At 59.1% G+C, this 26,208-nt stretch overlaps 2 protein-coding genes across 2 annotated transcripts in view; one reads left to right on the top strand and one right to left on the bottom strand.

The window, feature by feature from the left end:
• The first annotated feature begins 8,219 nt into the window (after positions 1-8,219).
• Positions 8,220-19,287, top strand: FSCN1 (fascin actin-bundling protein 1). The gene is made up of 5 exons (XM_066560897.1): positions 8,220-9,090; positions 15,678-15,834; positions 16,298-16,419; positions 16,675-16,842; positions 16,987-19,287. The coding sequence occupies exons 1-5, from the start codon at positions 8,268-8,270 to the stop codon at positions 17,187-17,189; spliced, it is 1,473 nt and encodes a 490-aa protein (XP_066416994.1). The 5' UTR covers positions 8,220-8,267; the 3' UTR covers positions 17,190-19,287.
• A 1,253-nt stretch (positions 19,288-20,540) lies between these two features.
• Positions 20,541-26,208, bottom strand: part of RNF216 (ring finger protein 216) — a 76,451-nt gene continuing 70,783 nt past the window's right edge. The window contains exons 17-18 of the mRNA XM_066561077.1: positions 24,901-24,970; positions 20,541-23,953 (exon numbers count right to left, since the gene is read on the bottom strand). Coding sequence (XP_066417174.1) covers positions 23,634-23,953; positions 24,901-24,970 — 390 coding nt within the window. The 3' untranslated portion in view covers positions 20,541-23,633. The remainder of the gene's footprint in view (positions 23,954-24,900; positions 24,971-26,208) is intronic.

The raw sequence follows: 26,208 nt of genomic DNA on the forward strand, positions 1-26,208 counted from the left end.
AGCGCGCACCGGGAGCGCGCACCGGGAGCGCGCACCGGGAGCGCGGGATCGTGCGAGCTGCAGGCAGGATCGCGCACACCGAGATGCGTGTTGCATGTGGAGTCACGCGTGCCAAGACGCGCAGAGTGCATGGGATCATGCACACCACACACAGGAGCATGCGCACAGAAATGCATCCTGCACTTGGGATCTTGCACGCCAACGCATGTGCTGCAGACAGGATCGTGCACACCGAGATGCACGTTGCATGTGGAGTCATGCGTGCCAAAATGCACAGAGTGTGCAGAATCGTAAATGCCAGGATGCACAGAGTGCATGGGATCATGCACACTACACACGGGAACATGCACACCAAGATGCGTCCTGCATGTGGGATTGTGCACACCAGTGCATGCGCTGCACGCAGGATCGTGCACGCTGCACATGAGCACACACACATTGAGGTGCACGTTGGGGTCACTGTGCCAAGATCCCCACACTGCACACAGGATCGTGCTCATGGCACACAAGGCCATGCACAGTGAGGTGCACAGGCTGCATGTGGGGCCATGGATGAGCCACACACTGGGATCACACACGCTGCTGCATGCAGGTTCATGCACATCAAGATCCGTGCTGGGTGTGGGATCGTGCATGCTGAGATGCACATGATTCACATCTGATCTCACACACACACACACACCGAGGGTGCAGACTGCACACAGGCACTCCAGGGTGATCCCAACACACCTGAAATCACAGCCCAACACACACACACTGCATGGGATTGCACACAGGCACTCCAGGGTGATCCCAACACACCTGAAATCACAGCCCAACACACACACAGCCTGTGGGATTGCACACACCTGCACACCCCACATGGGATGGGGCACACCAGGGTGACCCTGCCCATGGCATTGAACATGGCAAAATGCAGCTGTGCATGGCCTGGTACAGCAATGTGTGTGTAACACAAGGCATTGCAGGCATGAGGGATTGCACACACCAACATGCACGTTGCACACAGCAGTGCACACAGCCTGCACACGGATTGCTCCTGCCAACACACACAGCACAAAGCAGTCACAGGGCGCAGTGGGCTCTCCACTGACCAAGGCCCCCCAGTGCTGAATGTGCTCCCCACCGAAGGCCTTCTCTCACCCTGCAGAGCCACAGCCACCCCTGTCCCTCCCAGGGACCCTCTGGTGGCTCTGCACAGTGCCTGCCCCAGGCTGCCCAGTGTCCAGCCCAGTTTTGTGCACACACCCAGGTCCAGGGGCTGCTCTGCTCCCCGGGACCCCAACCTCACCTCAGTGGGGTGTTCTCCTTCACCCTCCATTTCCAGCTGGGAATGGCTGTGTGGAACTCCATCTGGGGGATGGCAGGAGGGGCTGGGAGGGGGCCAACAGCACCTTCACTGCAGGGAGGGCTGCAGAGCCCCCCAGCCCCAGCTGCCCACACCCCAGGGCCCCCCGCCGGATGCCCGGGGCAGGGCCCCCGTGCCGAGGTTTTGGGTTTCAGGGCCGCCCCCCCGCCTGCATTCCTGCCTTCCCAGGGCCTCTCACAGCCAGCCTGGCCAGAGCCCCCAGCCCTGAGCCCTCCCTGTGGCCATTTGCCCACGGACAAAGCCAGGCTGTCAGCACTGGGGAGCCAAGGGAGTTGTGGGAGCGTGGAGATGGGGGGGATAAAAGCCCCCCCAACTCTCCTGGCACTGCTTTCACACCAGCAGGCACCGGGTTTCCTGAGCTGGAGGTCAGATCCAGCCCCTCTTTGCAGCGGAGACAGGGAATCATGGAATTCATGCCCAATGGAATTACCCTGAACTCATTAAAGGGTTCCTGATTTTGGGACTTCACCCCCTCCTCAGCCACCCCTCCTTGCAGATGCCACAGGAAGAACATCTTCAACCCTTAGCCCAGATGTGGTTTCCCACAAACCAGATGCAAGCACAGCTGGACTCCCACTGCCTCAGTTTCTCCATGTGCAGAACTCCCTGCAGCCCCCTACAAGGATGCACAGGAAGCCCAGACACTGAGGAGAGATGGGGTTCTGTTAACCCCTTCTATCCAAGGGGCTCTGCTCCTGGGAGACTTGGCAATTCCATGAGAAAATGCACTGGGGAGCAGGATATCACATCACCTGGGGACTCAGCTCAATTCCTTTCACTGATTTCCACATTTCTCAATCCAGTGGTTCAGTCAGAGTCCCATCCCCTTCTGCATCCCAAAAACCCAAAGGGACTCCAGTGGCCCTGGACCAGCAGCCTCAGGAATCAAGGAGGGCCAGGTGGGAGGTGCAGGGCTAATCCCCAAAGGTCCCGTTCCTAATCCTGACTAATGGACTCTTTTCACTATTGACAAAGGAGTTATCCATCTGGAAGGGGATCTCTGGGCCCAGGAAGGCACAGCTGGTGGGGCCAGGGCTGGGCAGGGAGGTCTGACCCCTCCCCAGCCCCAAACCTCTGCTCCCAGCCCCTTCCCTGGCCAAAATCCCTCCTCCCCCCTGCAGGTAAGGGCACAGCTCTGCTGCTGCCCCCTGCATCCCACCCCACAGTGCCCAACACCACCACCAAGGAGTCAAACAGCCCCCTCACCTCCTCTCCAAGGCACAGGCTGTAAAAGGCCCCTGCCCCTCTCAGCCCTTTATAGGGCTCCCCCGGGGCATCCCAGCTGGCTCCCATTGCTGCTCCTATTACCAATACCTCATCCTTGAAGAGATGCCCCCCCCAACCTGGGGGTGTTGGGGGGATCCCCCTGGTCCCTCTGTTTCGCTCCAGGCTGAGCTTCAGCCCCCTGACCCCACCAGGGGGATTTGTGCACCTGTGGGTGCTGCACCAGCATCCTGCCATGTCCATGTCCCCCTGCACGCTGGGAGAAGCTGGGGAGATGGCAAACACAAAACCACGAGCTGTCACCTCCTCCTCACCCTCCACCCATGGTGGCTTGATCAGAGTCTGCTCATCCCCGTTCCTGACATCCCCCTGCCGCTCTCTGACTCATTTCCAAGCCCTTCCATCCCTCTTTGGGATGCTGCTACTCCATCTCAAGGTGAGGATGGGACAGCTGTGGGGTGTTGGGTCCTGCAGAGGAGGGAATCTCCATCCCAGTCATGCCCCGAGCAGCTTTTGGGATGCTGCAGGTCCAGAGAGCAGCTGTGCCCTGGGAATGCAGGCAGTGAATGCCTGAACCTGCCCTGATGTCCCTTCCTGTGCCCACCAAACCCTCCAGCATCCTGGGCACAGAGGCCCTGAGCAGAGGCAGCGTTGGACACAGAGCCTGGGCTGCAGTGGGAAACGTGGATGGGGCACGGCCGAGTGAGGAGATCCGAGCAGAGAGGAGCTGCTGTCGCTGCTGTCGCTGCTGTCGCTGCTGTCGCTGCTGTCGCTGCTGTCGCTGCTGTCGCTGCTGTCGCTGCTGTCGCTGCTGAGTCACCTGCTCCGCCCAGCCCTGCCTGGGCTGGGTTATTTTGGAGCTGTGTGGGAGCCGCTGGTAACACACTTTGCTCTTCCCTGCAAACTCTTCTCTGCTGACTCTGCGCTGCAGCAGGGAATTAAAAGCGGGGACAGGCAACAGGGCTGGCACTGGGATCTTCCTCTGGGCCTCCTGCTTGGGGTCTCATGGCTACAAAACCCCCAGGGATCTCCCTTCCTTGCTCTGCTTGCGAACTGGGCAAATTTTCAATTTTCCTTTTTTTCCTTTTTCCTGTTTTTTTCCTTTTTTTTTTTTTTTTTTTTTTTTTTTTTTTTTTTTAGCTGGAAAGCTTCCCCTGGTAATGGATTATTTTGTCCCACAGAATGCCCTGTGTCTCTCGTGTCCTGCTCCTGGGCACTTGCACTGGATTACAAGAGCCTGGTGTCCCAGCAGAGCCCCGGGGACCCGGCAGGGCCCTGGCTCCAGGACAAAGAGCATCGTCCCCAGCACAGAGGTTAATCACTGCCACACAAAAGGTCCTTTAAGCTTTCCTAATAAAATTCCTTCTCCTGCCGAATGAACCGGCCTCAGCCTCCACCCCACCTCCGCAGGGTCCTCGGGGGAGACAGAGGAAGGAGCGGGTTTTCACTTTAATTTCTGGTAATGTAAAAACCACACCAGAAAACACCAGAAAATGAGCTGGGGCGGGAAGAGAGGGACGAATTCCCAGTGCAGAGTGTCTGTGTGCACTCATCCACTTCCTTCCTCCATTTGCTGGTCTCCAACATCCAAACTGCTTGAAACAAGGCACTTCAAGCACTTCCACCCCTTTTTGCTCTCTGGATGCAATTAAATTAAGCTAAGGGGATAAATCCAGCTAATAGAGCTGAGCAAGCCTGATGACCAGTGCCGTGCCTGATCCTGATGTCCAGGAAACACAGGAGCATGGCTGAGCCCCCATCATACTCCACCACTGTCCCTTGCTTCCTAAGCAAACCCCCTTGGGGCAGCATCCCATGGGAAAACACCCCTGGAGCACGATCTGCCTCCCTGAGCCCCTCTCTGAGGGCTGCTCTTTGTTTCCCCTGGTGCTGCTGCTTTTTTTTTAAATACAGCCTAATACAATTTTAATGAGGCTGGGGCGCCTGCCAACTGTCGGGAGGGCCATCAGAGAACCTCTGCTGAGCTGGCTGGTGGCATATGGCAGTGAGGCTGGGCACCCTGGGGTGTCCCTGTGGCCCCCAGCAGCAGCAGGGGACAACTGGGGACCTGGGGAAATGCAGTTCTCCAGCCAGGATTTTGTCTGCACCTGGGACTTGTTCCCAGCCCTGGTCCAGGGGTCTCTGATCCCTGTGGAGTTTTGGCAGAGCCCTTTATCCCACTGGGGGACAGCTTGGTGCCTGCACAAGGTCACCTCATTCTGCCTCATTGTCACCAGCTCTGTCCCACGGGGGATGGCGGTGGTGGAGAGGTGGTGACCCCCAGCCCTGCATCCCCGATCTCTGCTGAGCCCCTCCAGGGGTGAGGGGGCATCTGCATCGTGGGGGGACTTCCCAGGGCAGCCTTGGCCATGTCACAGCCACTGCCACCCCCGCTGGGACAGCAGCACCCCCAGAGGGGTTTGTGTGTGCCATGGGCCCTGAGCAGTGTGTGGGTGTGCCAGGGAAAGCACCTGGCTGCTGTCCACTGGGCTGGGGGTGAAAACCAACCAGCAGCACCCTCACTGTGAGCCCCCAAACTTGCTCCATCAAAGAGGAGCAGGGAGGGCTCAGGCCAGGCTGGAATCCTTGAATCCAGAGGAGAGATGTGCTGCAAGGGAGGGACCCAGTGACACCAGCTTTGGACGCAGGGACACAGCTGTGCCTGAGGGTCTGTGTGCTCTGGAGGGCAGGAGGGTGCTGGACACAGCTCAAACCATCCCTGGGGCTGGAGCTGCTGCCTCCACACTGCCCCTTGGCCTGAGGACATCCCTCTGTGCCCTGGGATGTCCCCGCTGCCCTCCTGGGGACACAGGGCTGGAACAACCCCCTGCTCTTCAGCAGCCACTGCTGTGCACTGCATTTGCTGTCCCTGTCCCCTCTGAGCCCCCGTGCCAGCCCCTGGCACGGTGCATCCCACCCTCCCTGCCCAGCTCTGCCTTCCCAAGCTCCAATGAAAATCCCGGGATTGCTCCCAAACCGAGCCAGGCTGCCACAAGAACTGTCCAGGCAAGCAAAAAATGGAAATCCGGGGGCGTTTCTGTGCCTGAGGCAGGCGGGACAGGGGTCACTCCACGACCGGGGCTCCTTTTCTCCTGGCTCCTTTTCTCTCTTTTGGGATCTCTTTGAGGTCCCACAGCCCCTCGGGGGACTCACTCCGGAGAGCCCTTGTCAAAGTGTGCCAGGATTGGTGTCCTGCAGGGGCGGCGGTGGGAGGGCTGGGGGACGACCTCAGGAGCGTTTAGTCACGGTGCCTCGCAAAGATGACGGGAAATGCAAAGTACAGAGGGAAACCCAGCGCCTTTCCTGCCGCTCCTGGATGCCCTCGGGACAGGGGCTGTGCCTGCTGCACCCCCAGGTCAGGGGACACTGGGCATCCTTTGGCACCACAGCCACATGTGGGGGGGTTCAGACCGTGTTTAGGGCTCTCCCAGCCCCCAGGAGCAGAGGGTGCAGGCAGGGTGGGTCAGGCAGGGTGGGTGCTGCTCTGGAGGGACCCAATCTGCTGAGCCAGGCAGTGCCACACAGTGCCACCATCCACCAGTGTTGTCACCCATCCATGCCACAGTGCTGGGCAGCGGGGACAAAACAGGGTGGGTTTTTCTTTCTCTGCATAATTGCCTTTTTTTTTTTTTTTTTTTTTTTTTTGAGGAGAAAAAGCTGTTTCTTCCCTGGCCTCATCACCATCTGCCCGTGGCGGCTGGGGAAGGCAGAGCCCAGCAGCTGTGGGTCTGGGCAGCTGCTCAGCCTCATGGCCAGCTCTTAATGCAGGGGGGCTTGGAGCCAGAGCAGCAAAAGGGATTTTCTGGGCAAACATGGATGTGCCTCACTGCAGCTCGGGGGGGACCTGTTTCCAGCCCAGACAAGAGGCTGTGGGCTTGGCTCTGGTTGGCAATGGTCTGTCTGGACTTGCAGGGCTGGGCAGCAAGGATGAGCATGGAGCAGGTCTGGCCAAGACTTCCAGGAAAACAAAACAAATCCCATCCCAGCCTGGCAGGTTTGCCCTGGAGGGGTTGTGCCAATGAGCCCCGGGCAAGGCTGGCCTGCAGTGGAGCAGTGGCTCTAACCAGTACAGCCAGTGCAGAACCAGTGGAGCCTGCAAGGCCCTGGGAGGTGGGGTGGGATGGATGCCGTCCTGCCTGGGATGGATGAGCCTGGGGGAATTCTTTGTGCCAGCCCTGAGCACTCAATGTTGTGCCCTCTCATCCATGCCCACACTCAGCTCTTCACTTGTCCTGCTTCATCTGGGACAGGCAGTTCAGCTCCCTGGTCCTGCTGAAAACCTTCCGTCTGTCCTTCCCATCTTCCCTCTTTCCCCGGTTTTCTGCTTCTGCACATCCCTCCAGCCAGCTCCCCCCTGTAAGTGCAGGGCTGTGCCTGAGCCAGCTTCAAATCAACCCCTGCAGTTGTGCTCCCACTTATTGGTTTATGTGCCTGTTAGAGACACAAGAAATGTCCCCCAGGCGCAGTGGGCAGCACCCTTGGGCAGCACAGACAACCCTCCCCAGGCTGGATTCTTCCCATCTCCAGGTCAGCCCTGCTGGAAGTGCCACCATTGCATGCACAGCAACACTGCCCACCCACCCCCTGAGAAACGGCCTCAAAATGCTCCCCTGTGCAGGAGTGCCACTGGTTTTACTCTGGATTTGCTGTGGCCGTTCAGCTCCCCAGGGCCAGGGTGCTCCAGCCTCACTGGTGCCTGGCACAGGGTGCTGGGATGGCTCAGAGATGGCAGGAGGCCACAGCATCTGTCACACTGCTCCCCATCTGCCCCACAGCCTTGTGACACAGCCAGCAGCCCAGGAGGGACAGAGGGGTGCAGGGGGGTCTCACAATGCCTTGGAGTGGGATGAGGATGTGCAATCAGAGGGATTCCTGCAGAGCAGGACAGACTTGCAGTTCGAGTGGGTGTTGTGCAGTGCAAGGGGTGTTCTCATTATGGGGAGGGTCCTGCATTGCTTAGGGGGTCGTGCAGTGTGTGGGACCCTGCAGTTCAAGGAGGGGTCTCTTGTTTTACAGTGAGGCTCCTGCTATGTGTGTTTGGGGGTCCTTGAATTCGAGGGGCCCCTTCCTGGAGGGGCCTTTCCATGCTGAGCTTGTGCTGGAGGAGGAGATCCTGCAATTCATGGATGCTCCTGAAATGCAGAGAAAAGTCTTGGGGTCTTCCAGTTAATGGGGAGATTTTACACTTTAAGGGTGCTCTTGCTGTGCTTGGGGCAGTCTCGCCATGAAATGAGGACTGGCATTGTGTGGGGCTCCCGAAATGCAGGGAGGGCCCTTGCCATGCACTGGGGGCTGCCCCACAGCTCAGGGAGGCTCCCGAACTGCACGGAGCAAACACTGGGGCTCCTGCGGCGTGGGAGGACCCTGCGGTCCATGGGGGCTTTTGTCGCGCAGGGAGGGGGCTCTGCACGCAGGGGGAGGCGGGGACGGTGTCCTGGGACTCGAGGGGGCTCCCGCTGCTCCTGGCGGGCTCGGGCCGGGCCCGGGGCCCCGGGCGGCGCGGGGGCCGGGCGGGGGTCGCGGCGGGGCGGCCCCGGCGGGCGGGCGGGGGGTGCGGGAGGCGGCGCCGCGCCCGGCGCTATAAAGGCGGCGGCGTCGGGGCGGGCGCGGCGGCGGCTCTCGGTGTCGTTCGCTCGGTGTCGTTCGCTCGGTGTCGGTCGGCGGCGGGAGCAGGATGACGGCGAACGGGACGGCGGAGCCGGTGCAGATCCAGTTCGGGCTGATCAACTGCAGCAACCGGTACCTGACGGCGGAGGCGTTCGGCTTCAAGGTGAACGCCTCGGCCGCCAGCATGAAGAAGAAGCAGATCTGGACGCTGGAGCAGGACGGGGAGGACTCCAGCGCCGTCCTGCTCAAGAGCCACCTGGGCCGGTACCTGGCGGCCGACAAGGACGGGCGGGTGAGCTGCGACAGCGAGGAGCCGGGCCCCGACTGCCGGTTCCTGGTGCTGGCCCACGGCGACGGGCGGTGGTCGCTGCAGTCCGAGCCCCACCGCCGCTTCTTCGGCGGCACCGAGGATCGCCTCTCCTGCTTCGCCCCCGCCGTCTCTGCCGCCGAGAAGTGGAGCGTCCACCTGGCCATGCACCCCCAGGCCAACCTCTACAGCCTGGCCCGCAAGCGCTACGCGCACCTGGGGCCCCGGCGCGACGAGCTGGCCGTGGACCGCGACGTGCCCTGGGGCGTGGATGCGCTCATCACCCTCCTGTTCGTGGATCAGCGGTACAGCCTGCAGAGCTGCGACCACCGCCTGCTCCGCAGCGACGGCCGCCTGGTGCCCGCCGCCGAGCCCGGCACCGCCTTCACGCTGGAATTCCGCTGCGGAAAGGTGGCCTTCCGAGACGGGGAGGGCCGCTACCTGGCCCCCTCGGGGCCCAGCGGCACCCTCAAGGCGGGCAAGAGCGCCAAGGTGGGCAAGGACGAGCTCTTCGCCCTGGAGCAGAGCTGCCCGCAGGTCGTGCTGAGAGCCGGCAACGATAGGAATGTCTCCACCCGGCAAGGTACGAGGGGCTGGGGGCTGCGGGTGGGGAGAACGGGACGCCTCGGCTGTCCCAGGGCTGTGGCCGCCTCGGGGAGCGCTCCTGCATCCCTCGGGCATCGCCCGCCCCGAGCAACCCCTTGCATCCCTCCGGCATCGCTTCCCCTGCATCCCCTCAGAATCGCCACCTCGGAGTGCTCCCCCCGCAGCATTGGCCCCAGCCCCCGACATCCGCTGCCTTCCTCAGCTGCCACCCCACAGGCTGCCCCCCGCTTCCCTCTGCCATCGCCTCCCCCGGTGGCGCCTTCCCCCGGCTCAAGCCCCTTCTCACACCCTCCCCTGCAGCCGCCATCTCCCCCGGGCACCCCCTGCACCCCTCAGCATGGCTGCCCGCGGTCCCTCCCCCAAACCCCCATCACGATCCCCCCGCATCCCTCCCACATCCCTTCCCCTTCCCCCTCCCTCATCCCTCCAGCATCGCCTGCCCGGGGCCCGGGGCCCCCATCCCTGCGGCACCCCCATCCCTGCGGCACCCCCATCCCTGCGGCACCCCCATCCCCGCAGCATCGCCCCCGCAGGGCCCGGGTGGGCAGGGGCGGCGAGGGGCCTGCCTTGGGGTGCAGGGATGGACAGGGAGGGGGCTGGCAGGGTGTGGATGGAGCCTTCCCTCGCCGTGAAGGAGGCAGGGCTGTATCCCTCGCCTTCCTTCCTTTGGAGCTCATTGTTCGCCCAACAAAGCCTCCGCCAACCTCCCCCTCCCCGAGCACGGCTGAGCCCAGCGGAGCAGGGAGGCTGCGGGTCCCGGGGGGGCTCTGGTTGTCCCCAAGGGGGGCTGGAGATCCCATGGGTGGGGGGCTGGGAAGCAGCGTTACATAAAGGGCTTTGCCTAAACTCCCGCATCCCGCATCCCCCGCACAAAGGCCGCCGTCCCTCCGCACCCGCAGCCCCCATCCCCTCGGAGGGGCCGCGGTGCCACCGGCCCGCCCCGGGTGCCATCCGCCCGCCCTGGGGACCCGCTCACAACCGGAGCTCCCCGGGCCGCCCGCGAGTGCCCACCGGGCACCGCAGCCCCGAGCCAGGGCTCCTGCTGGGAAATGGGGGGGTCCCCGCTCTGCGGTGCCCTGGGGGTCCCGGTGTGTGCCCTGGGGTCCCGGTGTGTGCCCTGGGGGTCCCTGTGTGTGCCCTGGGGGTCCCTGTGTGTGCCCTGGGGTCCCGGTGTGTGCCCTGGGTGCCCCGGGGCTCATCGGGCCGCGCCAGGTCAGGCCGGCGCACGCCGGGCGTGGGATGGGTGCGAGCATGCAGCAAAGCCTGGAGGAACAGCGGGGAATTTTTGTGTGTGTGTGTGTATGTTGTATTTCAAGGTTGCTGCTTAACCCTGCTCCGTGCCTGGGCAGCTCCGTGCGGGGAGCTCCACGCTTTGCTCCCGTCCGAGGGCAAATCCTGCCCAGTAACCCATTAAAAATTAATAATAAATTCTGCCAGGATGGGCAGTGGGGATTGTTTTGCCAGGCGCGGGGATTTGGGGAAGAGCAGGAGAGGATGGCGGTGGCGGGAGGATGGCGGGAGGCTGCCGCAGCGCCGTGGGGGAAGGGCTGCTGCAGCCCTTTGTCACCAGAGATGGGGAAACCAGATGTGGGGCAGATGCGAGGGACGGAGCGGTGGCGGTGGGGGACCCGCGGTGGCGGAGACCCCATGGAGCGGTGGGAATGGTGGGAATGCTGCTGGCCGACCCTCCGGCTTTGTCTGCTTCGGAAGGGATGGGGGAGCGGGAAGGGGGGGATCAAATCTCCCCAGCAACAGAGGGTCCTGGGCTGTGCCCGGCCCCTTTCCAAGCAAAATACAGCGGGAAGGGCCGCGCTGGGGCTGCACATCCTCGCTCCAGTCCGTTTTGGCTGCTGAAGCCGTTTCCACCCCGTTTACCCTTCCCGATGGCAGTGAAAGGCTGGGAGCCGCCGCTTTCTGGAGCTCACCCTCTCCTCCCATTGTGTCCCAAAGGTTGCCGAGGAGGCAGCAGAAACAGCGGTCGGAGGAAGCCCTTTCCAGACAGGCCTTTCCCCCGCCGGGCTGATAAGGGCCGTGCTGCTGCTGGCAGAGGCTCCCATGGCCACTGGGGATGGGGGACGCGGGCCGGCGGTGACCGCAGCTCGGCACAGCCCGGCGGGAAAAAGGAGCAGCTTATTCCTGTGTGGAGTCAACCAGGGAACAGTGGCTGCCCCCCCTCTGCCCCATGGGAGGAGCAGGGATGGGTCCATGGGGCTCTTCTGCGGTTCCCTTGGCTGGGATCCAGCTCTGGAACGGCGCTGTCCCACCCGTGCCAAACCAGCTCCTGGCCTGGCGTCTCCTCCCTGTCCCGGGCATTGCCAGCATCCCCTGCACCCCGGGACCACCGCACAGACACCCCGGGCAGCAGGGGATGGGTGCCAGCCCTGCCCCTGCCCCGGGGCAGGCTCTGGGGGTGTCCCAGGTCCCCCTCTGCTGCCTCCAACCCCAGGGGCTCCCCGAGAGCTCCCATCTCCCGTTTGCAGCTCAAAGCGAGCGGAGCTGCCGCTCGCAGCCTCCTCCCGCTCAATGGCTCCTTTCTCGCCCGGCTGCGGCAACAAAGGCGCTTTGTGGGCGCGGGGGTCCCGGGGGCAGAGCCGGCTCTGCTCCTCCCGCTGCTCCCCTGCCCGGCCGAGGTGTGCCCCTGGCCCCCCACACCCATGGGGGAGAGGGTGGGAGTGAGGAATTCCAGGAAATGGGATCTGGGGATGGGGAGGAGGGCGAGCGAGCCTGGACGTGCCGTGCTGGCAGCGGGGAGCTCTGCCCTGGGGCCAGGAGCCCTCCCGACATGGGCTGAGCCGCATTTTCCCCCCTCCAGTTCATGTGGGTGCCACGGCAGGGCGGGAAGATGCGGCTCCGGGGCAAGGGGCACGCAGGCTTGGATGTAGATTTTCATCTGGAGATGCCAAGTGGCCTGTTGACACTTGGGGGATACCACAAAGCCACAGGAAATCCACGGGGAAGGAGGGGTGGGTTTTTCAGGAAATCATGTTTCACCCCTTCCCCTGACCCCTTTGCAGAGCTGCACCCTCAGCAGAGGAGCTCCCCGTGCTCCAGGCTGTTGGATTTAGACAAAAACCTGTTTGGATTTCTGCAGGGGTGCAGTGCGAGCCCAGCTGAAGGGCAGGGAGGGGCAGGAGCAGGCTCTGAGCACGGGGGTGGGTGCAGCCCTGGGTGGAGGCGCCAGAGCCCACAGGGAGCCCAGCCCCGACCTGTGCTGGGCACAGCATCCCTGTCCCATCCTGAAATCCTGCCCTGGGGGCTCTGCAGGGTGCTGCCCCTGGGTTGTGGAGCCATCCAGGCGTCCCGGGCTTGGTGTTTTCAGCTTTAACCCAGGGGTTTTTGAAAGGAGAGCTGGAAATGGGAAAGGTGCTCCTCCCCATGGAGCTCATCCCGCTGGCTCTCAGCAGCATCCCAGCACTGCTCACGGGGGACATTCGTGTGAGCAGAGTGCAGAGGGAAACTTTTCTGCCTGCCCTGAATGCCCCACACTGGGTTTGCAGTCCCCCATGGTGTGGAGGTCACCAGAGCTACCACAAGCTCTGCTCCTTCAGAGAGAGAATCCCGGCCCTGCAGGAGGGACAGGGGGGTTTGTGCCTGCCCTGGGATGGCCACAGGGCTCCTGCTGCACCCACACTCCTGGCTGGGGAGCAGCGAGGGCTCCACATCAGTCCTGCAAACCCACGAGCCTGGAGGACTTGGGGAGCCCTTTCCTGCTCTCTGAGCACCCCAAGCCCAGGGACTCAGCGTTAGGAAGCTCTGGGGTGCAGAGATGCCTGAGCCTTCCCAACATTCTCCCTGAGATCCCTGCTCACACAGAGCCCGAGGACATCCCATACCAGGAATTTTGGGGCGTGCAGGCGTACCTGCCCCCCCTCCCAAAGAGCCCCCGTGTGCTCAGCCCCCTCCTGCCTCCAGCTGTAATTAGCAGCTTCCTCAAGGTCAGGAAGAGCAGCGCCAGCTCCAGACTGTGAATTTACCAGGAGCGTTAATTAATCCTGATTGCAGAGGGAGCGGCCCTGGGCTGCCACAGCAGGGGGGTGGCTGTGGGGACAGCCTGTCCTCCCCACGGGGACACGGGGACATCTCTGAGGGAGCCCCCACGGTCCTGCAGCCTCGCACGCAGCCCGGGCCTCCTGCAGTCCCCCCAGCTCGGCTCCAGCCCTCGGAGCCCCTCCTGCCCCAGCCCCAGCGCATTCCTTTGTGCTGAGTCGCTGAAACCCAACCCCAGCTGCTGCTTTTGGGGAGGGGGCTGTGGGAGACCCTCCTGCTGCTGCTGCTGCTTCCAGGCAGCGGGGAAAGCCAAAGCTCCCAAAGCTCCGTGCACAGAGAGTGTGGAAATTGGGCAGGCAGAGGGGTGGGGAGGCTGGTGTGTGCCCTGTGCTCCGTGCCAGGGGGCTCTGGGCAGAGGGAGCAGGGTTTGGAAGCTCCTGGCACTCCCTGTCCTGCTCTGTGGCACATGGCATCCCCTGGCTCTGCCCAGCCTGGTCCCTGCAGGTCAGTGAGCTCTTCCCAGAAAAGTCAGGGAGGGGAAGCACCACTGCCCCTGCTCCCCCACAAACCACAGGCACCCACAGCTCTCAAAGTCTGGGGGCCCAGGGGTGCTGCCAGCCTTGAGGCATGGGCTGTGTCCCCCAGGGTCACCTCCCCACAGCCCAGGCTCTCTGTGAGCCCCTGCAGAACCCCCCTCTCTCCGTTTCACAGCTGGATTGGGGCTGGAGCCGGGGATGCAAAATCAAAACCAAATGTTCCCAGAACCGCCGGCTCAGCCCCCGGCAGTGCTGGGAGGAGGCGACTCTGGGACGGCTCTGGGAGCTGAGGACGTGGCCAGTGGGGCTGGGCTGGTGGCCATCAGCACCCTCTGCCCCCTGCCTTGCCCCAACACCCTGGGCAGCAAAGCAGCAGGGTGGCTGTGTCTGTCAGGAGAGTGGTGGAATCACAGAATGGTTGGGTTGGGTTGGGATCATGGGCAGGGACACCTCCCACCAGACTGGGCTGTTCCACACCCCATCCACCCTGACACTGAGCACTTCCAGGGATGGGAGCTGCAAAAGGTGCTGGAGGGTGCCTGGTGAGAGGGGGGGTGCTGTGAGCAGGTGGGAGCTGTGGAGCTGTGGGCCAGTTGGGATGTGGGAGATAAGATTATGGCCAACAAAGTGGAGCCTTCAAAGCCTGATCCCTTTGGGAACAAAGCCTCATCCCTCTGGGAACAAAGCCTGATCCCTTTGGGAGCAAAGCCTGATCCCTCTGGGAAAGGTGGGTGATGGATGTACAAAGCAGAGGCTGCTCCTGGGTGTTGGGATGGGAGATTGGAGACACGGACAGAGACACAGACAGGTGATGTGGAGCCCCAGGGAGCTGGGGTGCAGCTCTGGGACCCCAGAGCAGTGGGGCTGCCAAGACTGCAGCCCCTGGAGCCCTTGCAGTGACTGTGCACAGCACCAGAAACCCCAGCAGGCCTGAAACTGGGATGCATCGTGGAGGTGTGAGGGGCTGAACACGTGGCCAGCCCCCAGCTCCCTCAGCTGCTCCTCATCAGATTTGTGCTCCTTCCCCAGCTCCATTTCCCTTCTCTGGACATACTCCAGCACCTCCATGTCTACTTTAGTGAGAGGACCAGAACTGGACAGAATGTGCACTCCAACCCTGTGCACCCCTTTGCAGCAGGGAGGGATGCAGGTGTGTTTGGCTCTGGAAAATTCATCCAGCTCCACTAAACTCCCATTTCACTGAGCTCAGTAGTGGGGCTGAGCTCTGCACCCCAGCACAGAGCTCGGCCATTGGCTTTGGCTACAGCTTGTGGCTCTCATCCCCAAAGTGTTTTTAGGCTGAAATCCACCAAGCTGGAGAGCTCTGGAGCAGTTTTGGCCCTGCTAGCCCTGACTAAGCAGGTTTGCTTGGGCTCAGAGGATGCACACGTGGCTGGCAGTGGCCCAGGGCTGTGGCTGGTGGCCCCAGGAGCAGCTGCATCCTTCTCTGCATGGAAATGCTGTCTCTGGCCCTTTGGGCATAGGGAAGGGCCATCCTGGCTGCAGAGCTGGCTGGTGCTGATGATTTTGGAGAGTCAGGGAAAGGCTTGGCTGCCCTAGGGCTTTCCTGAGCCTCCTGTCCCTGCACACCTCAGTGCCCCAGTGGGATGTGACAATTGTGGATGAAAAACGTTGTCATGGTCCTTAAACACGCCACGAGCTGGGATTCATGGGTGCTGCAGTGGCCTCTGCTAATGGGCTGAGAAACCTGGCTGTCACCTTTGGGAAAAACTGCAGCCCTTTCCTTATAAAACATCTACATTGGTCTTTGCTTCGTTGTGATGGAGCTGCTGGGTCAGGAGTGGAAGCTCACAGCTGCCCACCCCTCGTTTAAGACCTTAACACCAAAAAACCAAATGAAAACCTGGATTTGAACCCCAAATGCCAGAGGGGAGGTCCATGTGAGGGATTTGGGAGCCACCAAAGCTCACCCAGGAGGAAGGAGCCCCTCTCAGTTGGCTTTCCTGGGCTGCCCTGCACCTGGACCTGCTGGAGGGGGGTTGTGGTCCCACCCCCAACTCCGTCTGTCTCTGGTCTGTAGGGATGGACCTTTCAGCCAACCAGGATGAGGAGGGTGACCAGGAGACCTACCAGCTGGAGATCAACAAGGACACCAAGAAATGCGCCTTCCGCACCTACACCGGGAAGTACTGGACCCTCACCTCCAACGGGGGCATCCAGTCCACAGCCTCCACAAAGTGAGTCCCCAGGGCCCTGCCTGGGCTTCAGAGCACCCTCTGCACCTCCCAGGGGAATTCAAGGGGATTTTCCAGCTTGCGTGCTCATCCCAAACGCTTCCCAGCAGAGGCAGAGCATTTTGGGAAAGCCAGGGATGGGTCGGGGCTTGCCGCCCACGATGCTCTGGAGGTCCCTGGGGCCACATAATCCTTCCTGGCCGGCTGGGGCTGTCGAAATGTTTGCCCTGCAGTTCAACCCTGAGAGCCAGGCGGAAAGCCCAGAAGTGCCTTTGGCTGCCTGCCTGCCTCCCGCCCCCGGGGCGAGGGCTCCCCAGCGGGATGGCCACCACAACACAGCTCATCCTGCACAAACAGATCGAAGCAGCCTCTCCTGATCCAGCCGTGGCCCTTTCCAAGCCAGCAGGGGGGCGGTGGCAGGGTCCCCCTCCATCACACCCCCCTGAGTGTCCTCTCTGCCCCACAGGAACGCGAGCTGCTACTTCGACATCGAGTGGTGCGACAAACGCATCACCCTGAAAGCTGCCAATGGCAAGTACGTGACAGCAAAGAAGAACGGGCAGCTGGCAGCCTCCATGGAGACAGCGGGTAAGGGACCCTTGGGGACCCCACACCGGGGCAGCAGGGGATGAAAAAAGCCCCCCTAGAGCCAGGTTCTCCTTCCAAGTGATGCTCAGACAATAAGTTCTCTTAGTGACGTGCTGTGAGACAGGGGGACAGATGGTGTGGGTGAGAAATGGGTGAGGGCACAGCCCTTGCTCCTCCCCGCTGCCTGCCAGCTTTGGGGTTTGTCTCTGTGCCCCCCGGCTGTTCTCACAGCCCCTCGGTGTCCCCTCGGTGCAGGAGAGACGGAGCATTTCGTGATGAAGCTGATCAACAGGCCCATCATCGTGCTGCGCGGCGAGCACGGCTTCATCGGCTGCCGCAAGGTCACCGGCACGCTGGACTCCAACCGCTCCTCCTACGACGTCTTCCAGCTGGAGTTCAATGATGGTGCCTACAACATCAAGGGTGAGTCCCCAGGGTGCCCCAGGGCTGGGGGTGGTGGCCTTTGGGGTCCCCGTGGTGGCTCATCAAGGGTGAGTCCCCAGGGTAGTTGTGGCCTTTGGGGTCCCCGTGGTGGCTCATGAGGCCACCGTGTCCCCTCTCCTGCAGATACCACTGGGAAGTACTGGATGGTGGGGAACGAGTCGTCCGTCACCAGCAGCAGCGACACCCCCGTGGACTTCTTTTTTGAGTTCTGCGACTATAACAAAGTGGCCATCAAAATCAATGGCAAGTACCTGAAGGGCGACCACGCCGGGGTGCTCAAGGCATCGGCCGACACCATCGACGCCTCCACCCTCTGGGAATATTAATGCACTTTAGGGTACCTCCCGTTGCCAACTTCTCTTTCCCTTCCTGTCCTCTTTTCCTTTGGGTTCTGTTTCTCCTCTCTGTAACAGGATTTTCAGACTGGCTTGCCCTTCCCTCCTGCCATAGAGTTGGTGAGTTATGTGGGAGGTGGGTCTCCGTAAATCCCTGTAAGAACTGGAAAAGTGGTGGGGCTGCCTGCCTATAGCTTTGTAGAGGGATCTGTCTCTATCCCCCCTTCCCTGCCTCCCTCCAGGTTTGCTGGGCTTGGAAATGGCCGTATCCCCCTCCTGGCCCTGAGCATCACCTTAGGTAGTTGATTTTCCTCTCCTCAATTAAAAAAAAAAGGGAATAAAGTTCACCTCTGTGCTCGCTTCTGCCATATCAGCACTGGCACAGCCTCAGACTGGCTGCCAGTGTCCCCTGGAGCATCCATCCTGTCCTGCCCCACTCCAGTCGAGTTGGAGAGATGCTGCTGGGCTCAGCTGGCTCAGCTGGCTGGTCCCAGCAGCTTCTCTCCCCTCCTGGATTGTGGGGCAGGTCCATCCCCAGCTGAGCTGTAAGAGGTGACCTTACATATCACAGCATCCCTGGGGATAGGGCTGGCATGGCTGCCCCTCCCCAAACACCTGGAAATGATTCTTTAGGGTGATCCTGTCTGGAAAGCCTCAGCCTTTCATCTCATGGAGCCCAGTGCTCCTGTCCCTCCACCCCTCCTTGTGCTTCTGGCTCTGGAGGAGCATCCCAGACCCTGATGGTGGGTCCAGCCTGCCCTGAGGCTGGTCCTGCTGCTGTGCCTGGAGGGGAGGGCGTGGGGGACACAGAGCCAGCCCATGCCAGGGTGGGGGCTTCATCCAGCCCATCTCCAGTGGGCTCGGTCCCAGCAGGAGCTGGGCTGGCCAATGTGATCTCTCCGGGGCAGTGGCTGGAAGCATAAACTGCAGATTTTGGTTTACAGAATAGAAAAGTTCCTTAGCAAACTTTGCACAGTGATATTTGCTCAGTACCTTTGATGTTGTTTTTTCTCTCTCATAAAATACTGGAACAGTGAAGCGAATCACTGAACACCTAATGCTGAATTAGGAAGCGCCCGCTCCTGTGGGCACCCTGAGGGGGCAGCTCCTGGTCCCACCACCCCCAGGGCACCTGGGCTGGGCTCTCATGAATTGCAACCCTACTGGAAAAGGAAAAAAGAAAAAAAAAGACCAAAACAGTATTTTTGTTAGTCTCTATTTATATATGCTCTCCATGGCACTGTGTGACCAGCTGTTGTCTGTACTAGGTCTGCATTAGAGTTTAACACTGTCTGTAAGGGTGATGCTGCGTGTTCCTTAGGGTGGTGAAAGGCACTTTATCCTTTGGGGCCTTCCCAGGGCCGGTTTCTGCTCCCTACAAACACACCAAGGAGCCTTTTCCCGCGTGGGCCCCCTCTGCAGAGGGGGAGTGCTGGTCCCACCCCACATCAAGGGTGCTCTCGGCATCGCTGCCGTGCCAAACCAGGGCCGGTCCCTACTGCCGGAGGCCAGGCAGGGGCTCGTCAGCCTTAAAGCCATGAGGAGGGATCCCCTCCGCAGGAGCTTGGTGCTAAATTCAGCTGGGAGAGCGAGTGGCTGTCCCCAGGCAGGGGGACAGCTCTGGGCCGGGGTCCCTGGCGGGCGCGGGGGATCCCGGCTGGGACTGACTCTACCTCGGCTCTGCTCTCACACCCAGGGGCTGCCCGCGCCCCCCGGCCCCCCGGGACACGCTGCCCCTCCAAGGACCGAGTGTCTTGAAGCCCTGTGTGACCCTGTGACTTGACACACGCCCTCGCTGGCCTTCACCCCTCCCTGTGTCACCTCCTCCCCATCCCCGTCACGCTCCCACCCGTGTCATTCCTGCTCCGGCTTCTCCCGTGTGACACTAGGTCAGACATCTCTCCTGTCTCCTCTTATCGGGTGTCGTGACTCTCTGAAAACATCTCACTCTGAAAATTTAAGTTTTGGGTTTGTTTGTTTTTTTTTTATTATTATTATTTTTTTGTAAGTGCCATTTGTATAACTTAAAAAAAAATAGCTTCAAATGGAGAAAGATGAATTAAAAAATAAAACCTGCATTCGGATTCAACCTGGTGTGTGGTCTGTTGGGCCTGAGTGTGGAGATTTGGGGTGATGGAGCCTTTGTCTGATGGGTTGAGCTGGTTCTAGAGGAGATGGTGGGATGGGAATGGTGACTAAGAGGCTCCAAAGAGGTGTAAAGCCAAAGCCAGAGGCTGGGTCACCTCTGGAGATGCTCAGAGCCTGAAGCCACTGAGCCCAGGGGCAGCTGGGGATGGGTGACCCATGGATGGGTCAGGACCACCTCATCTGCAAACCAGCTCTGCTCCCTCGCAGCCAGGAGCAGAGCTGTGCCCCCACAGAGCTTCTTCTCTTGATTCAGGTGTTTCACCTCCATGGGAGGGCTCACATGGGAGGGAAGAGCACTGGGATGGGGGGTTTGGGTGCGTGGGTGCATGGGGGTCAGCAATCAGCCTCCTTTACTCCCACCCACCCAAAAAGACAAGCTAAAGGACTAAAGAGGGAAGGGGAGCCCAGCCCAACTCACATCCTGGAGCCAAAGGAGCCAGGATGTGCCCCCAGTCTTCCCAAGACAACTGAAAGCAGCCCTGAAACTCAACCAACACCACGCCCAGCACCTGCACTGAGAGCAGCCAGAGCTTCCCTCACCACAGCCTGGCTGGGCACCCACGGGCTCCTGTTTGCCTTGGAAAATGTAAAACTGATTGGAAAAAGTAAAGTTTGGGATGGGGGGGCTGTCCAGCTCCCCCCAGGCACACACCCCAGGGGGATGGCATTGCCTAGAGGGACCTTCACCATCAGATTAGGGGGAGGTGAGCCCTGCATGGGCCAAAGGAAGGAAGGAAGGAAGGAAGGATGTGCAGTGCAGGAAATGCTGAGCAGCTCTGATGGCCACACTCGGCCTCCCTGTGACATCTGTGTGTGCACAGAGCTGGCTGTGGCACCAGACTGTGAGCCCAGCCAGGGGAGCAGCTCTGCCAGGGGGTGCCCACCCTGGAGCTGCAGGAAGGACTCTCCCCCTTGCCCTCTCCCCAGCTGCCAGCACACATTTCCTCTTTTCACCAGACTCCAGCAAGAGGGGAAATCCCCTCACCCTTCCCCTCCATCCTGGTTTCCATTTAAAGGAGTGACTGGAAACCATTTTCTATCCCATCCAGTTTTTCCTTGGGAGCACAGGGAACAGGTTCAGCTGTTCCAGGAGGGTCAGCTGGGGTTTTGCCTTATAATCTGGGGAGGTTCCATGGCACAGGCAGCATGGGAGGACAAGGTCATGGCTGTAAGAAAAGCACACAGGTGAAAAGCCAGAGTGCACAAATTTATTTACAAAAATTCAAATTACAATATAATACAGGAACTTTTTACACACAGAATATTAGAACTGTTTACTACCAGAATGTAAAGAAAAATATTTTTTGGGGCTTTTTTTCTCCTTTTTTTTTTAATAAACCACCTATTTATTTTCAGCTATTGTTATACAAAGTTGCAGAACATGCACATCTTTACAGGTCTTTTTTTCTTTTAATACAACGTTTTGCTAAGTGCAAATACTAAGTTTCTCTCTCCACCTTTAAGGCAAGTAAATGGGACACTGCAATTAGCTGTAAGAAGTACCTGTTATGGGATCAGCCTGGGCACAGCAACCTCCTCATTGCCTTCAAAACCTTTAAACAAGTGGTTCCAAAGACTGTGAGACAAGAGGGAAAGTGGGATGCAGGAGTTAGAAACCAGGTCAAGGCTGCATTGGGTGGCTCAGTAAAAGTTTTGGGCTTTTTCTCTCCTTTTTTTAATAAATCAACACAGATTCAGAAACAACTTGAGATCTCCTGGGTTAGAGGGGAGGAGCAGCCACGTGCTTGGGCTGCAAGGTTTTGGTGCAATGGGTGTTTCCTTGGGGAGAGGGGCAGTGCTGGGTGTGCTGGGCATGCTGTACCTGCACACCACAGGCCAGGCACTGATTTATCCTCTCCTGGACACAAACAACCCCTTGGCTTTGGCAGGGGACCCAGGGAACCCTCCCTTCCCTTCCCTCTGTATCCTCCAGGCTCCTCCAGGACCACGACAGCTGTGCCAGGGCAGCAGTGACCCTGATGGATCACAGCCACCAACCTCCCTGTGCCACCTCTGTGCCACCTCTCCAGCCCCTCTGCTCCACACCCTCACTTCCCTCTGCCAAGGCTCAGCTCTCCATGCCCACACATTCCTGCACCACCATTTTTTGCTGGATGATCACCTTATTTCCTTCTTAGTTTGGGCCACTGCCTGATCCCTCCTGCACCCACCAGGAAGGGCAAATCCCTTGGAGAGCCTGGAGGGCTCATCCAAACCAGCCCTTGAGCCCATAAAACCTCAGCTATTAAGCGATCAGGATTCCCTTTCCAGGAGGGAAGGCACCACTGCTTCTTCTGCCCTGGGTGTGTTTTCTCAGCAGCTGCTGTGACAAAGTTCTCCCTCCCCAAGCCCAACAGGATTCCTGCCCCTGGCTGCTGCAGGAATCAGTCAGTGCAAGGCAGGATTTAAACCTGGTCAAAGCCCAGCTGAGCAGCAAATGATAGAGCTCCTGCAGCCCCCACACCCCTGCCAGGAATAAACTAATTCAAAATAGAAAATTCCAGCAGCAAGGGAACAGCAGTTGGTTATTAATGCTAGAGAGGCCACGGCACGGAGGAGCCAGAGAGCTCCACAGGGAATGTTTGACCCACAGGCAATGGGAAAAGCACTCAGCTCCAAAAGGCAGGGAAATCCTCCAGTCTGGGAGACCTTCCTGGGGAGAACAGTCCCCAAATGCTGTGCCAGGCCCTGTGCAGGAGCATCCCACTGACACCCTGTGCCCCCTGCACACCCGAGGGCTCCTGGAGCGCTGCACTGGGGCTTTGGCAGAAGCTGTGAGGTGGAGACAGGGAATTTTACCTGAAAAAACCAAAGAAACCCACAAAACACCTGGATGCTGAAATACAGGGGGGAATGACGGGAGGGGAAATGCACCCAGAGAGTTCCCAGCAGGACAGAACAGGATGAAGGCCAGAACAAGACATTTGGAGAACAACAGCACAAATGGGCTGCTAAAAGCCAGCCCAACATTCCTGGGAAGAGGGGTTTTTTCCACTCCAACCATTTTCTTTTCTAGATGGGGCCTGTACCAGGTAGCACAGCCAAGGGATGTGGAGAAAGGGCTTTGTGCCACCCTCCTCCCACAGCCCAGCACTGCATTCCCCACCTCTCACAAGGAAGTTTTGCTTTTCCCTCACTTTCTAAGCCCAGCAATACTCAGGTTTAACTTTTAACACACTTTTCCAAAGCCAATTAAGCTGACACATACATTTTCATGAGTTATTTGGTGCTGGGGAAGCAGCCAGCTTCCTGCAGCATGAGGCTCCAGCTGCCCATTGGGTTGTGAGGGTTTGGGGTACAGGAGCTCCCAAGCTGAACATTCCCAATTTTCCTACCACAGGACACATCACTGCCTGCACGTCTGTCTGGGTGTCTCCCAGGCAGTTTTTGCAATAAAGGGCACAGCTTTGGCTCCAGGTGGTTCCACAGCTGCCTGAGCACTGCTGCCAGAAGCTGGGGGAGGTTTGGGATGCCAGATGAGAACAGCAAAGCAAAGGCCACGTTTCAGAAGCTGAGGGGCACACACCTTTAGGGGGGAAAACTGAGCCCTTCAAAGGGGACAAGTTTAGTCCAGCCAAAGATTTGGGTGCCCAAATCTCCTGCCACTTTCTGACACCCCCAAACAGAACATGGCTGTGGGCTTCCTACCAAGCCCTGAGCAGTGGGACAGCTGCTGCAGCCCCTCGCTCTGCTTGGAGAGTGAGGCACACTAAAAATGCTACATTGACTTGCTTTTGAACAATTTATTTCTGCTGGGAGGTGCCAGCAGGATACAGGGATGCTGGAGAACACAGGAACCCCAGCCCTGAGCCTCACCACAGGCAGGAGGCTGGGGCAGTTGCCTCCTGTTACCTCACTCCTGAAGGTTTTATGCTTACTCGGATGCCAAGTGTCTCCTCCCTTCCTCCAGGACTCACTTTGCTGCTCTGGCCAGCAGGAAGGCAGGATTTCTGGGAATTCCCCAAGGAACAGCTGTATCCCTGTGTCCTACAAAGCCTCACTTTTCCTCCCAACAGCTGCCTGAACAGGCTTTGTCAAAACAAAACATCTGGAGATGCCCAGCTCAGGGGGGAATTCCACCCCTGGGAAATGTAGCACCAAACCCTGTCGCAGCACAGGTTGAAATGTTGGATTGCAAAGGTTTGGAGAAGCCCTAGAGAGGGTGCAGCACAGGGACACTGAGTCCCCTGGCTGCTGGCTAAACCCCAGAGGGGCTGGAGTGGGGAGGGGGTGCCATTAAGGGGTGGCTTGGCCCTGTGCTGACCCTGCCGAGTGCTGCGGGGCGGGTCAGAAGCGGTGCCGGGGCTGAGGCCCAAAGTGCATAGGCAGGTTGTGCTCCAGCTGCATGTTGATCTGGGGGAAATCAAAGTTCACCCTCATGTTGGGCAGGGGGGGCACGTAGGGAGCAGGGATGGGCCCGATGTTGAGGGGGATGTTGTTGTACAGGGGCCGCACGGGGGGCAGGGGGAACGGGGGGTGCACAAAGGGGTACGGGGGCATCCGGGGCTGGTGGAAGTTCTGAGGCACCGGCCTGGGGATGGCCTCCATCCTCTGGATCTTCTCCACGGGCTTCTCCACGGGAGGGCCGATGCGCTTGAAGCTGTTCTCTGCACGGGGGGGAGAGCAAAGAGCGGTCACCCCACAGAGCAGCTCAGCACCACAGAGCAGCTCAGCACCCCAAAATGGAGCTCAGCACCCCAAAATGCAGCTCATCACCCCACAGAGCAGCTCAGCACCCCACCCATGAGCTCATCACCCCACAGAGCAGCTCAGCACCACAGAGCTGCTCAGCGCCCCATCCATGAGCTCATCACCCCACAGAGCAGCTCAGCGCCCCACACAGAGCAGCTCAGCGCCCCACACAGAGCAGCTCAGCGCCACAGAGCAGCTCAGCATCCCAAAATGCAGCTCATCACCCCACAGAGCAGCTCAGCACCCCACCCATGAGCTCATCACCCCACAGAGCAGCTCAGCACCCCACAGAGCAGCTCAGCACCCCACCCATGAGCTCATCACCCCACAGAGCAGCTCAGCACCACAGAGCAGCTCAGCACCACAGAGCAGCTCAGCACCACAGAGTAGCTCAGCGCCCCACCCATGAGCTCATCACCCCACAGAGCAGCTCAGCGCCCCACACCGAGCAGCTCAGCGCCCCACACCATCAGCAGCCCCATCCCAAGCACATTGCACAGCATTACTGCTGCCCCTTGAGCTCTCCAGCCCGGCTCCTTTCACCAACACCACCCCACAAAGGGGGAACATTTCCGGCTGTGGGATGTGGGGCAGCCCCTGTGCCCCCCAACACCACAGCTCAGAGGTTCTGATGCCCCTCAGCTACTTTGACAAGCAGAGACATCCACAACGCTGGTGCCACACGAGAGATGGACACAAATCTTGCTCACAATCCCAGGAAAAGTCTGCAGGCAACAGCACTTTAAAAACAGACCAGCCCCCAGGAGAACAGAACCCAGTGCAGGTCCAGAGACCCATCAGTTGCTGGGAACCCTGTGCTGTCCCATCATCCATCCTCAGTTTGATCCCAACAGTGACTTACCCCCATTCTTCTTCCTTTGCTCCTCTTCAGCCTCCTTCTGAATCTCATGAATTATCTTCTCATCATCTTCCTAGAAATCAAGGAATACCAAGAATCAGTGGGAGAATTCCTGCTGCAGCAGCTTTCTGTTCTCTCAGTACTGCTTTTCTTTTCACGGGGAAAACCAAAAAAGATTAATTTGGCTGAATTGTCCTCGTTTGGGGCTGGCCTAGATTTACCCAAAAGCAAAGCTGTGATGGGGGAACTGCAGCAGCACAAATAACCTGCACTTTATGGAGTATGACCAAGATGCTTGGATCAGCTTTCCAGGAGATCAGCACTAAAATTCATTGACTTGATGGAAACCAGAGAACAGCGACCCAGCTCCACCCCTCTGAAGAGCTGTTAATCTTTTTAATGGCAATAGTCTATTAAATATTTACATTATCCTAGCACTTGTAGAGTTTTTGGCCCAACAGCTGGAATTAACACAACTTAAATCCTGGCTCTAGTAGCTAAATGGTGCCATTTAGATCTTATCTGTAACTCTAAGAAGGGCATAAATCGAAATATGGTTCTTTAATGTCTGTCTAGAGGTTATAGCAAGAATATGCAGGGCTGCTGCTCACTGAGAAGGCAAGAACAAGCCAGAAACTGAATTTGTCCTGCTGCCTCTCATCACCTTAAGCTCTCTTAACTCAAAGAAGCACCAGTGAGATCCAACGATGCAATGAAGCCTCAGGTGAGTTTCTGAGGCTGTGGGGATGGAACCAAACCTGGCGATTTCAGGGAGACAGCCAAACCTCCAGGACAGTGCTTGGAACCCTGAGCCCCAAGGACTCCACAAAGCACAAGGCTCTGCTTGTTTTAGTCACCCTAATTTCAGTACTGCCAAAACACATAAATTTCTTCCTGAACACTCTTAACGTGAAAAATCCCTTATTTTGAAGAGTGCTCTGGAACTAAATCGAAAATGTGCTTTGTGTATGCAGCTACACTGAGATGATTTTAAGCTTCCCAGTCCCCAGCTGCCAGTCCTGCACATGCACAGCCTGGGAAGCTTGTGGAGAAATCCCCTCCTCCACCACCAGATAAGGTTTCCCTGGGAGACTGAAGTTATCTTAATGTGCAGCAAGCCAAAAACTCAATACTTCCCTCACTTTTATTATTCTCTGAGTCGATGGTTAAAAATTAAGACTTTCCAGGACATGTTTTGTTGGTTTTTTTTTTTTTTTCCTTTCCCAAGCAGGCTGCTTGCATGGGCTGTTAATTACAGCTTATCTATCTCCACAAAAGCTGCTGAAGAATGGCTCTTCTGAGCCTATATGG

This window comes from Molothrus aeneus, chromosome 16 (genome assembly GCF_037042795.1).
Source record: "Molothrus aeneus isolate 106 chromosome 16, BPBGC_Maene_1.0, whole genome shotgun sequence".
Taxonomy (NCBI): domain Eukaryota; kingdom Metazoa; phylum Chordata; class Aves; order Passeriformes; family Icteridae; genus Molothrus; species Molothrus aeneus.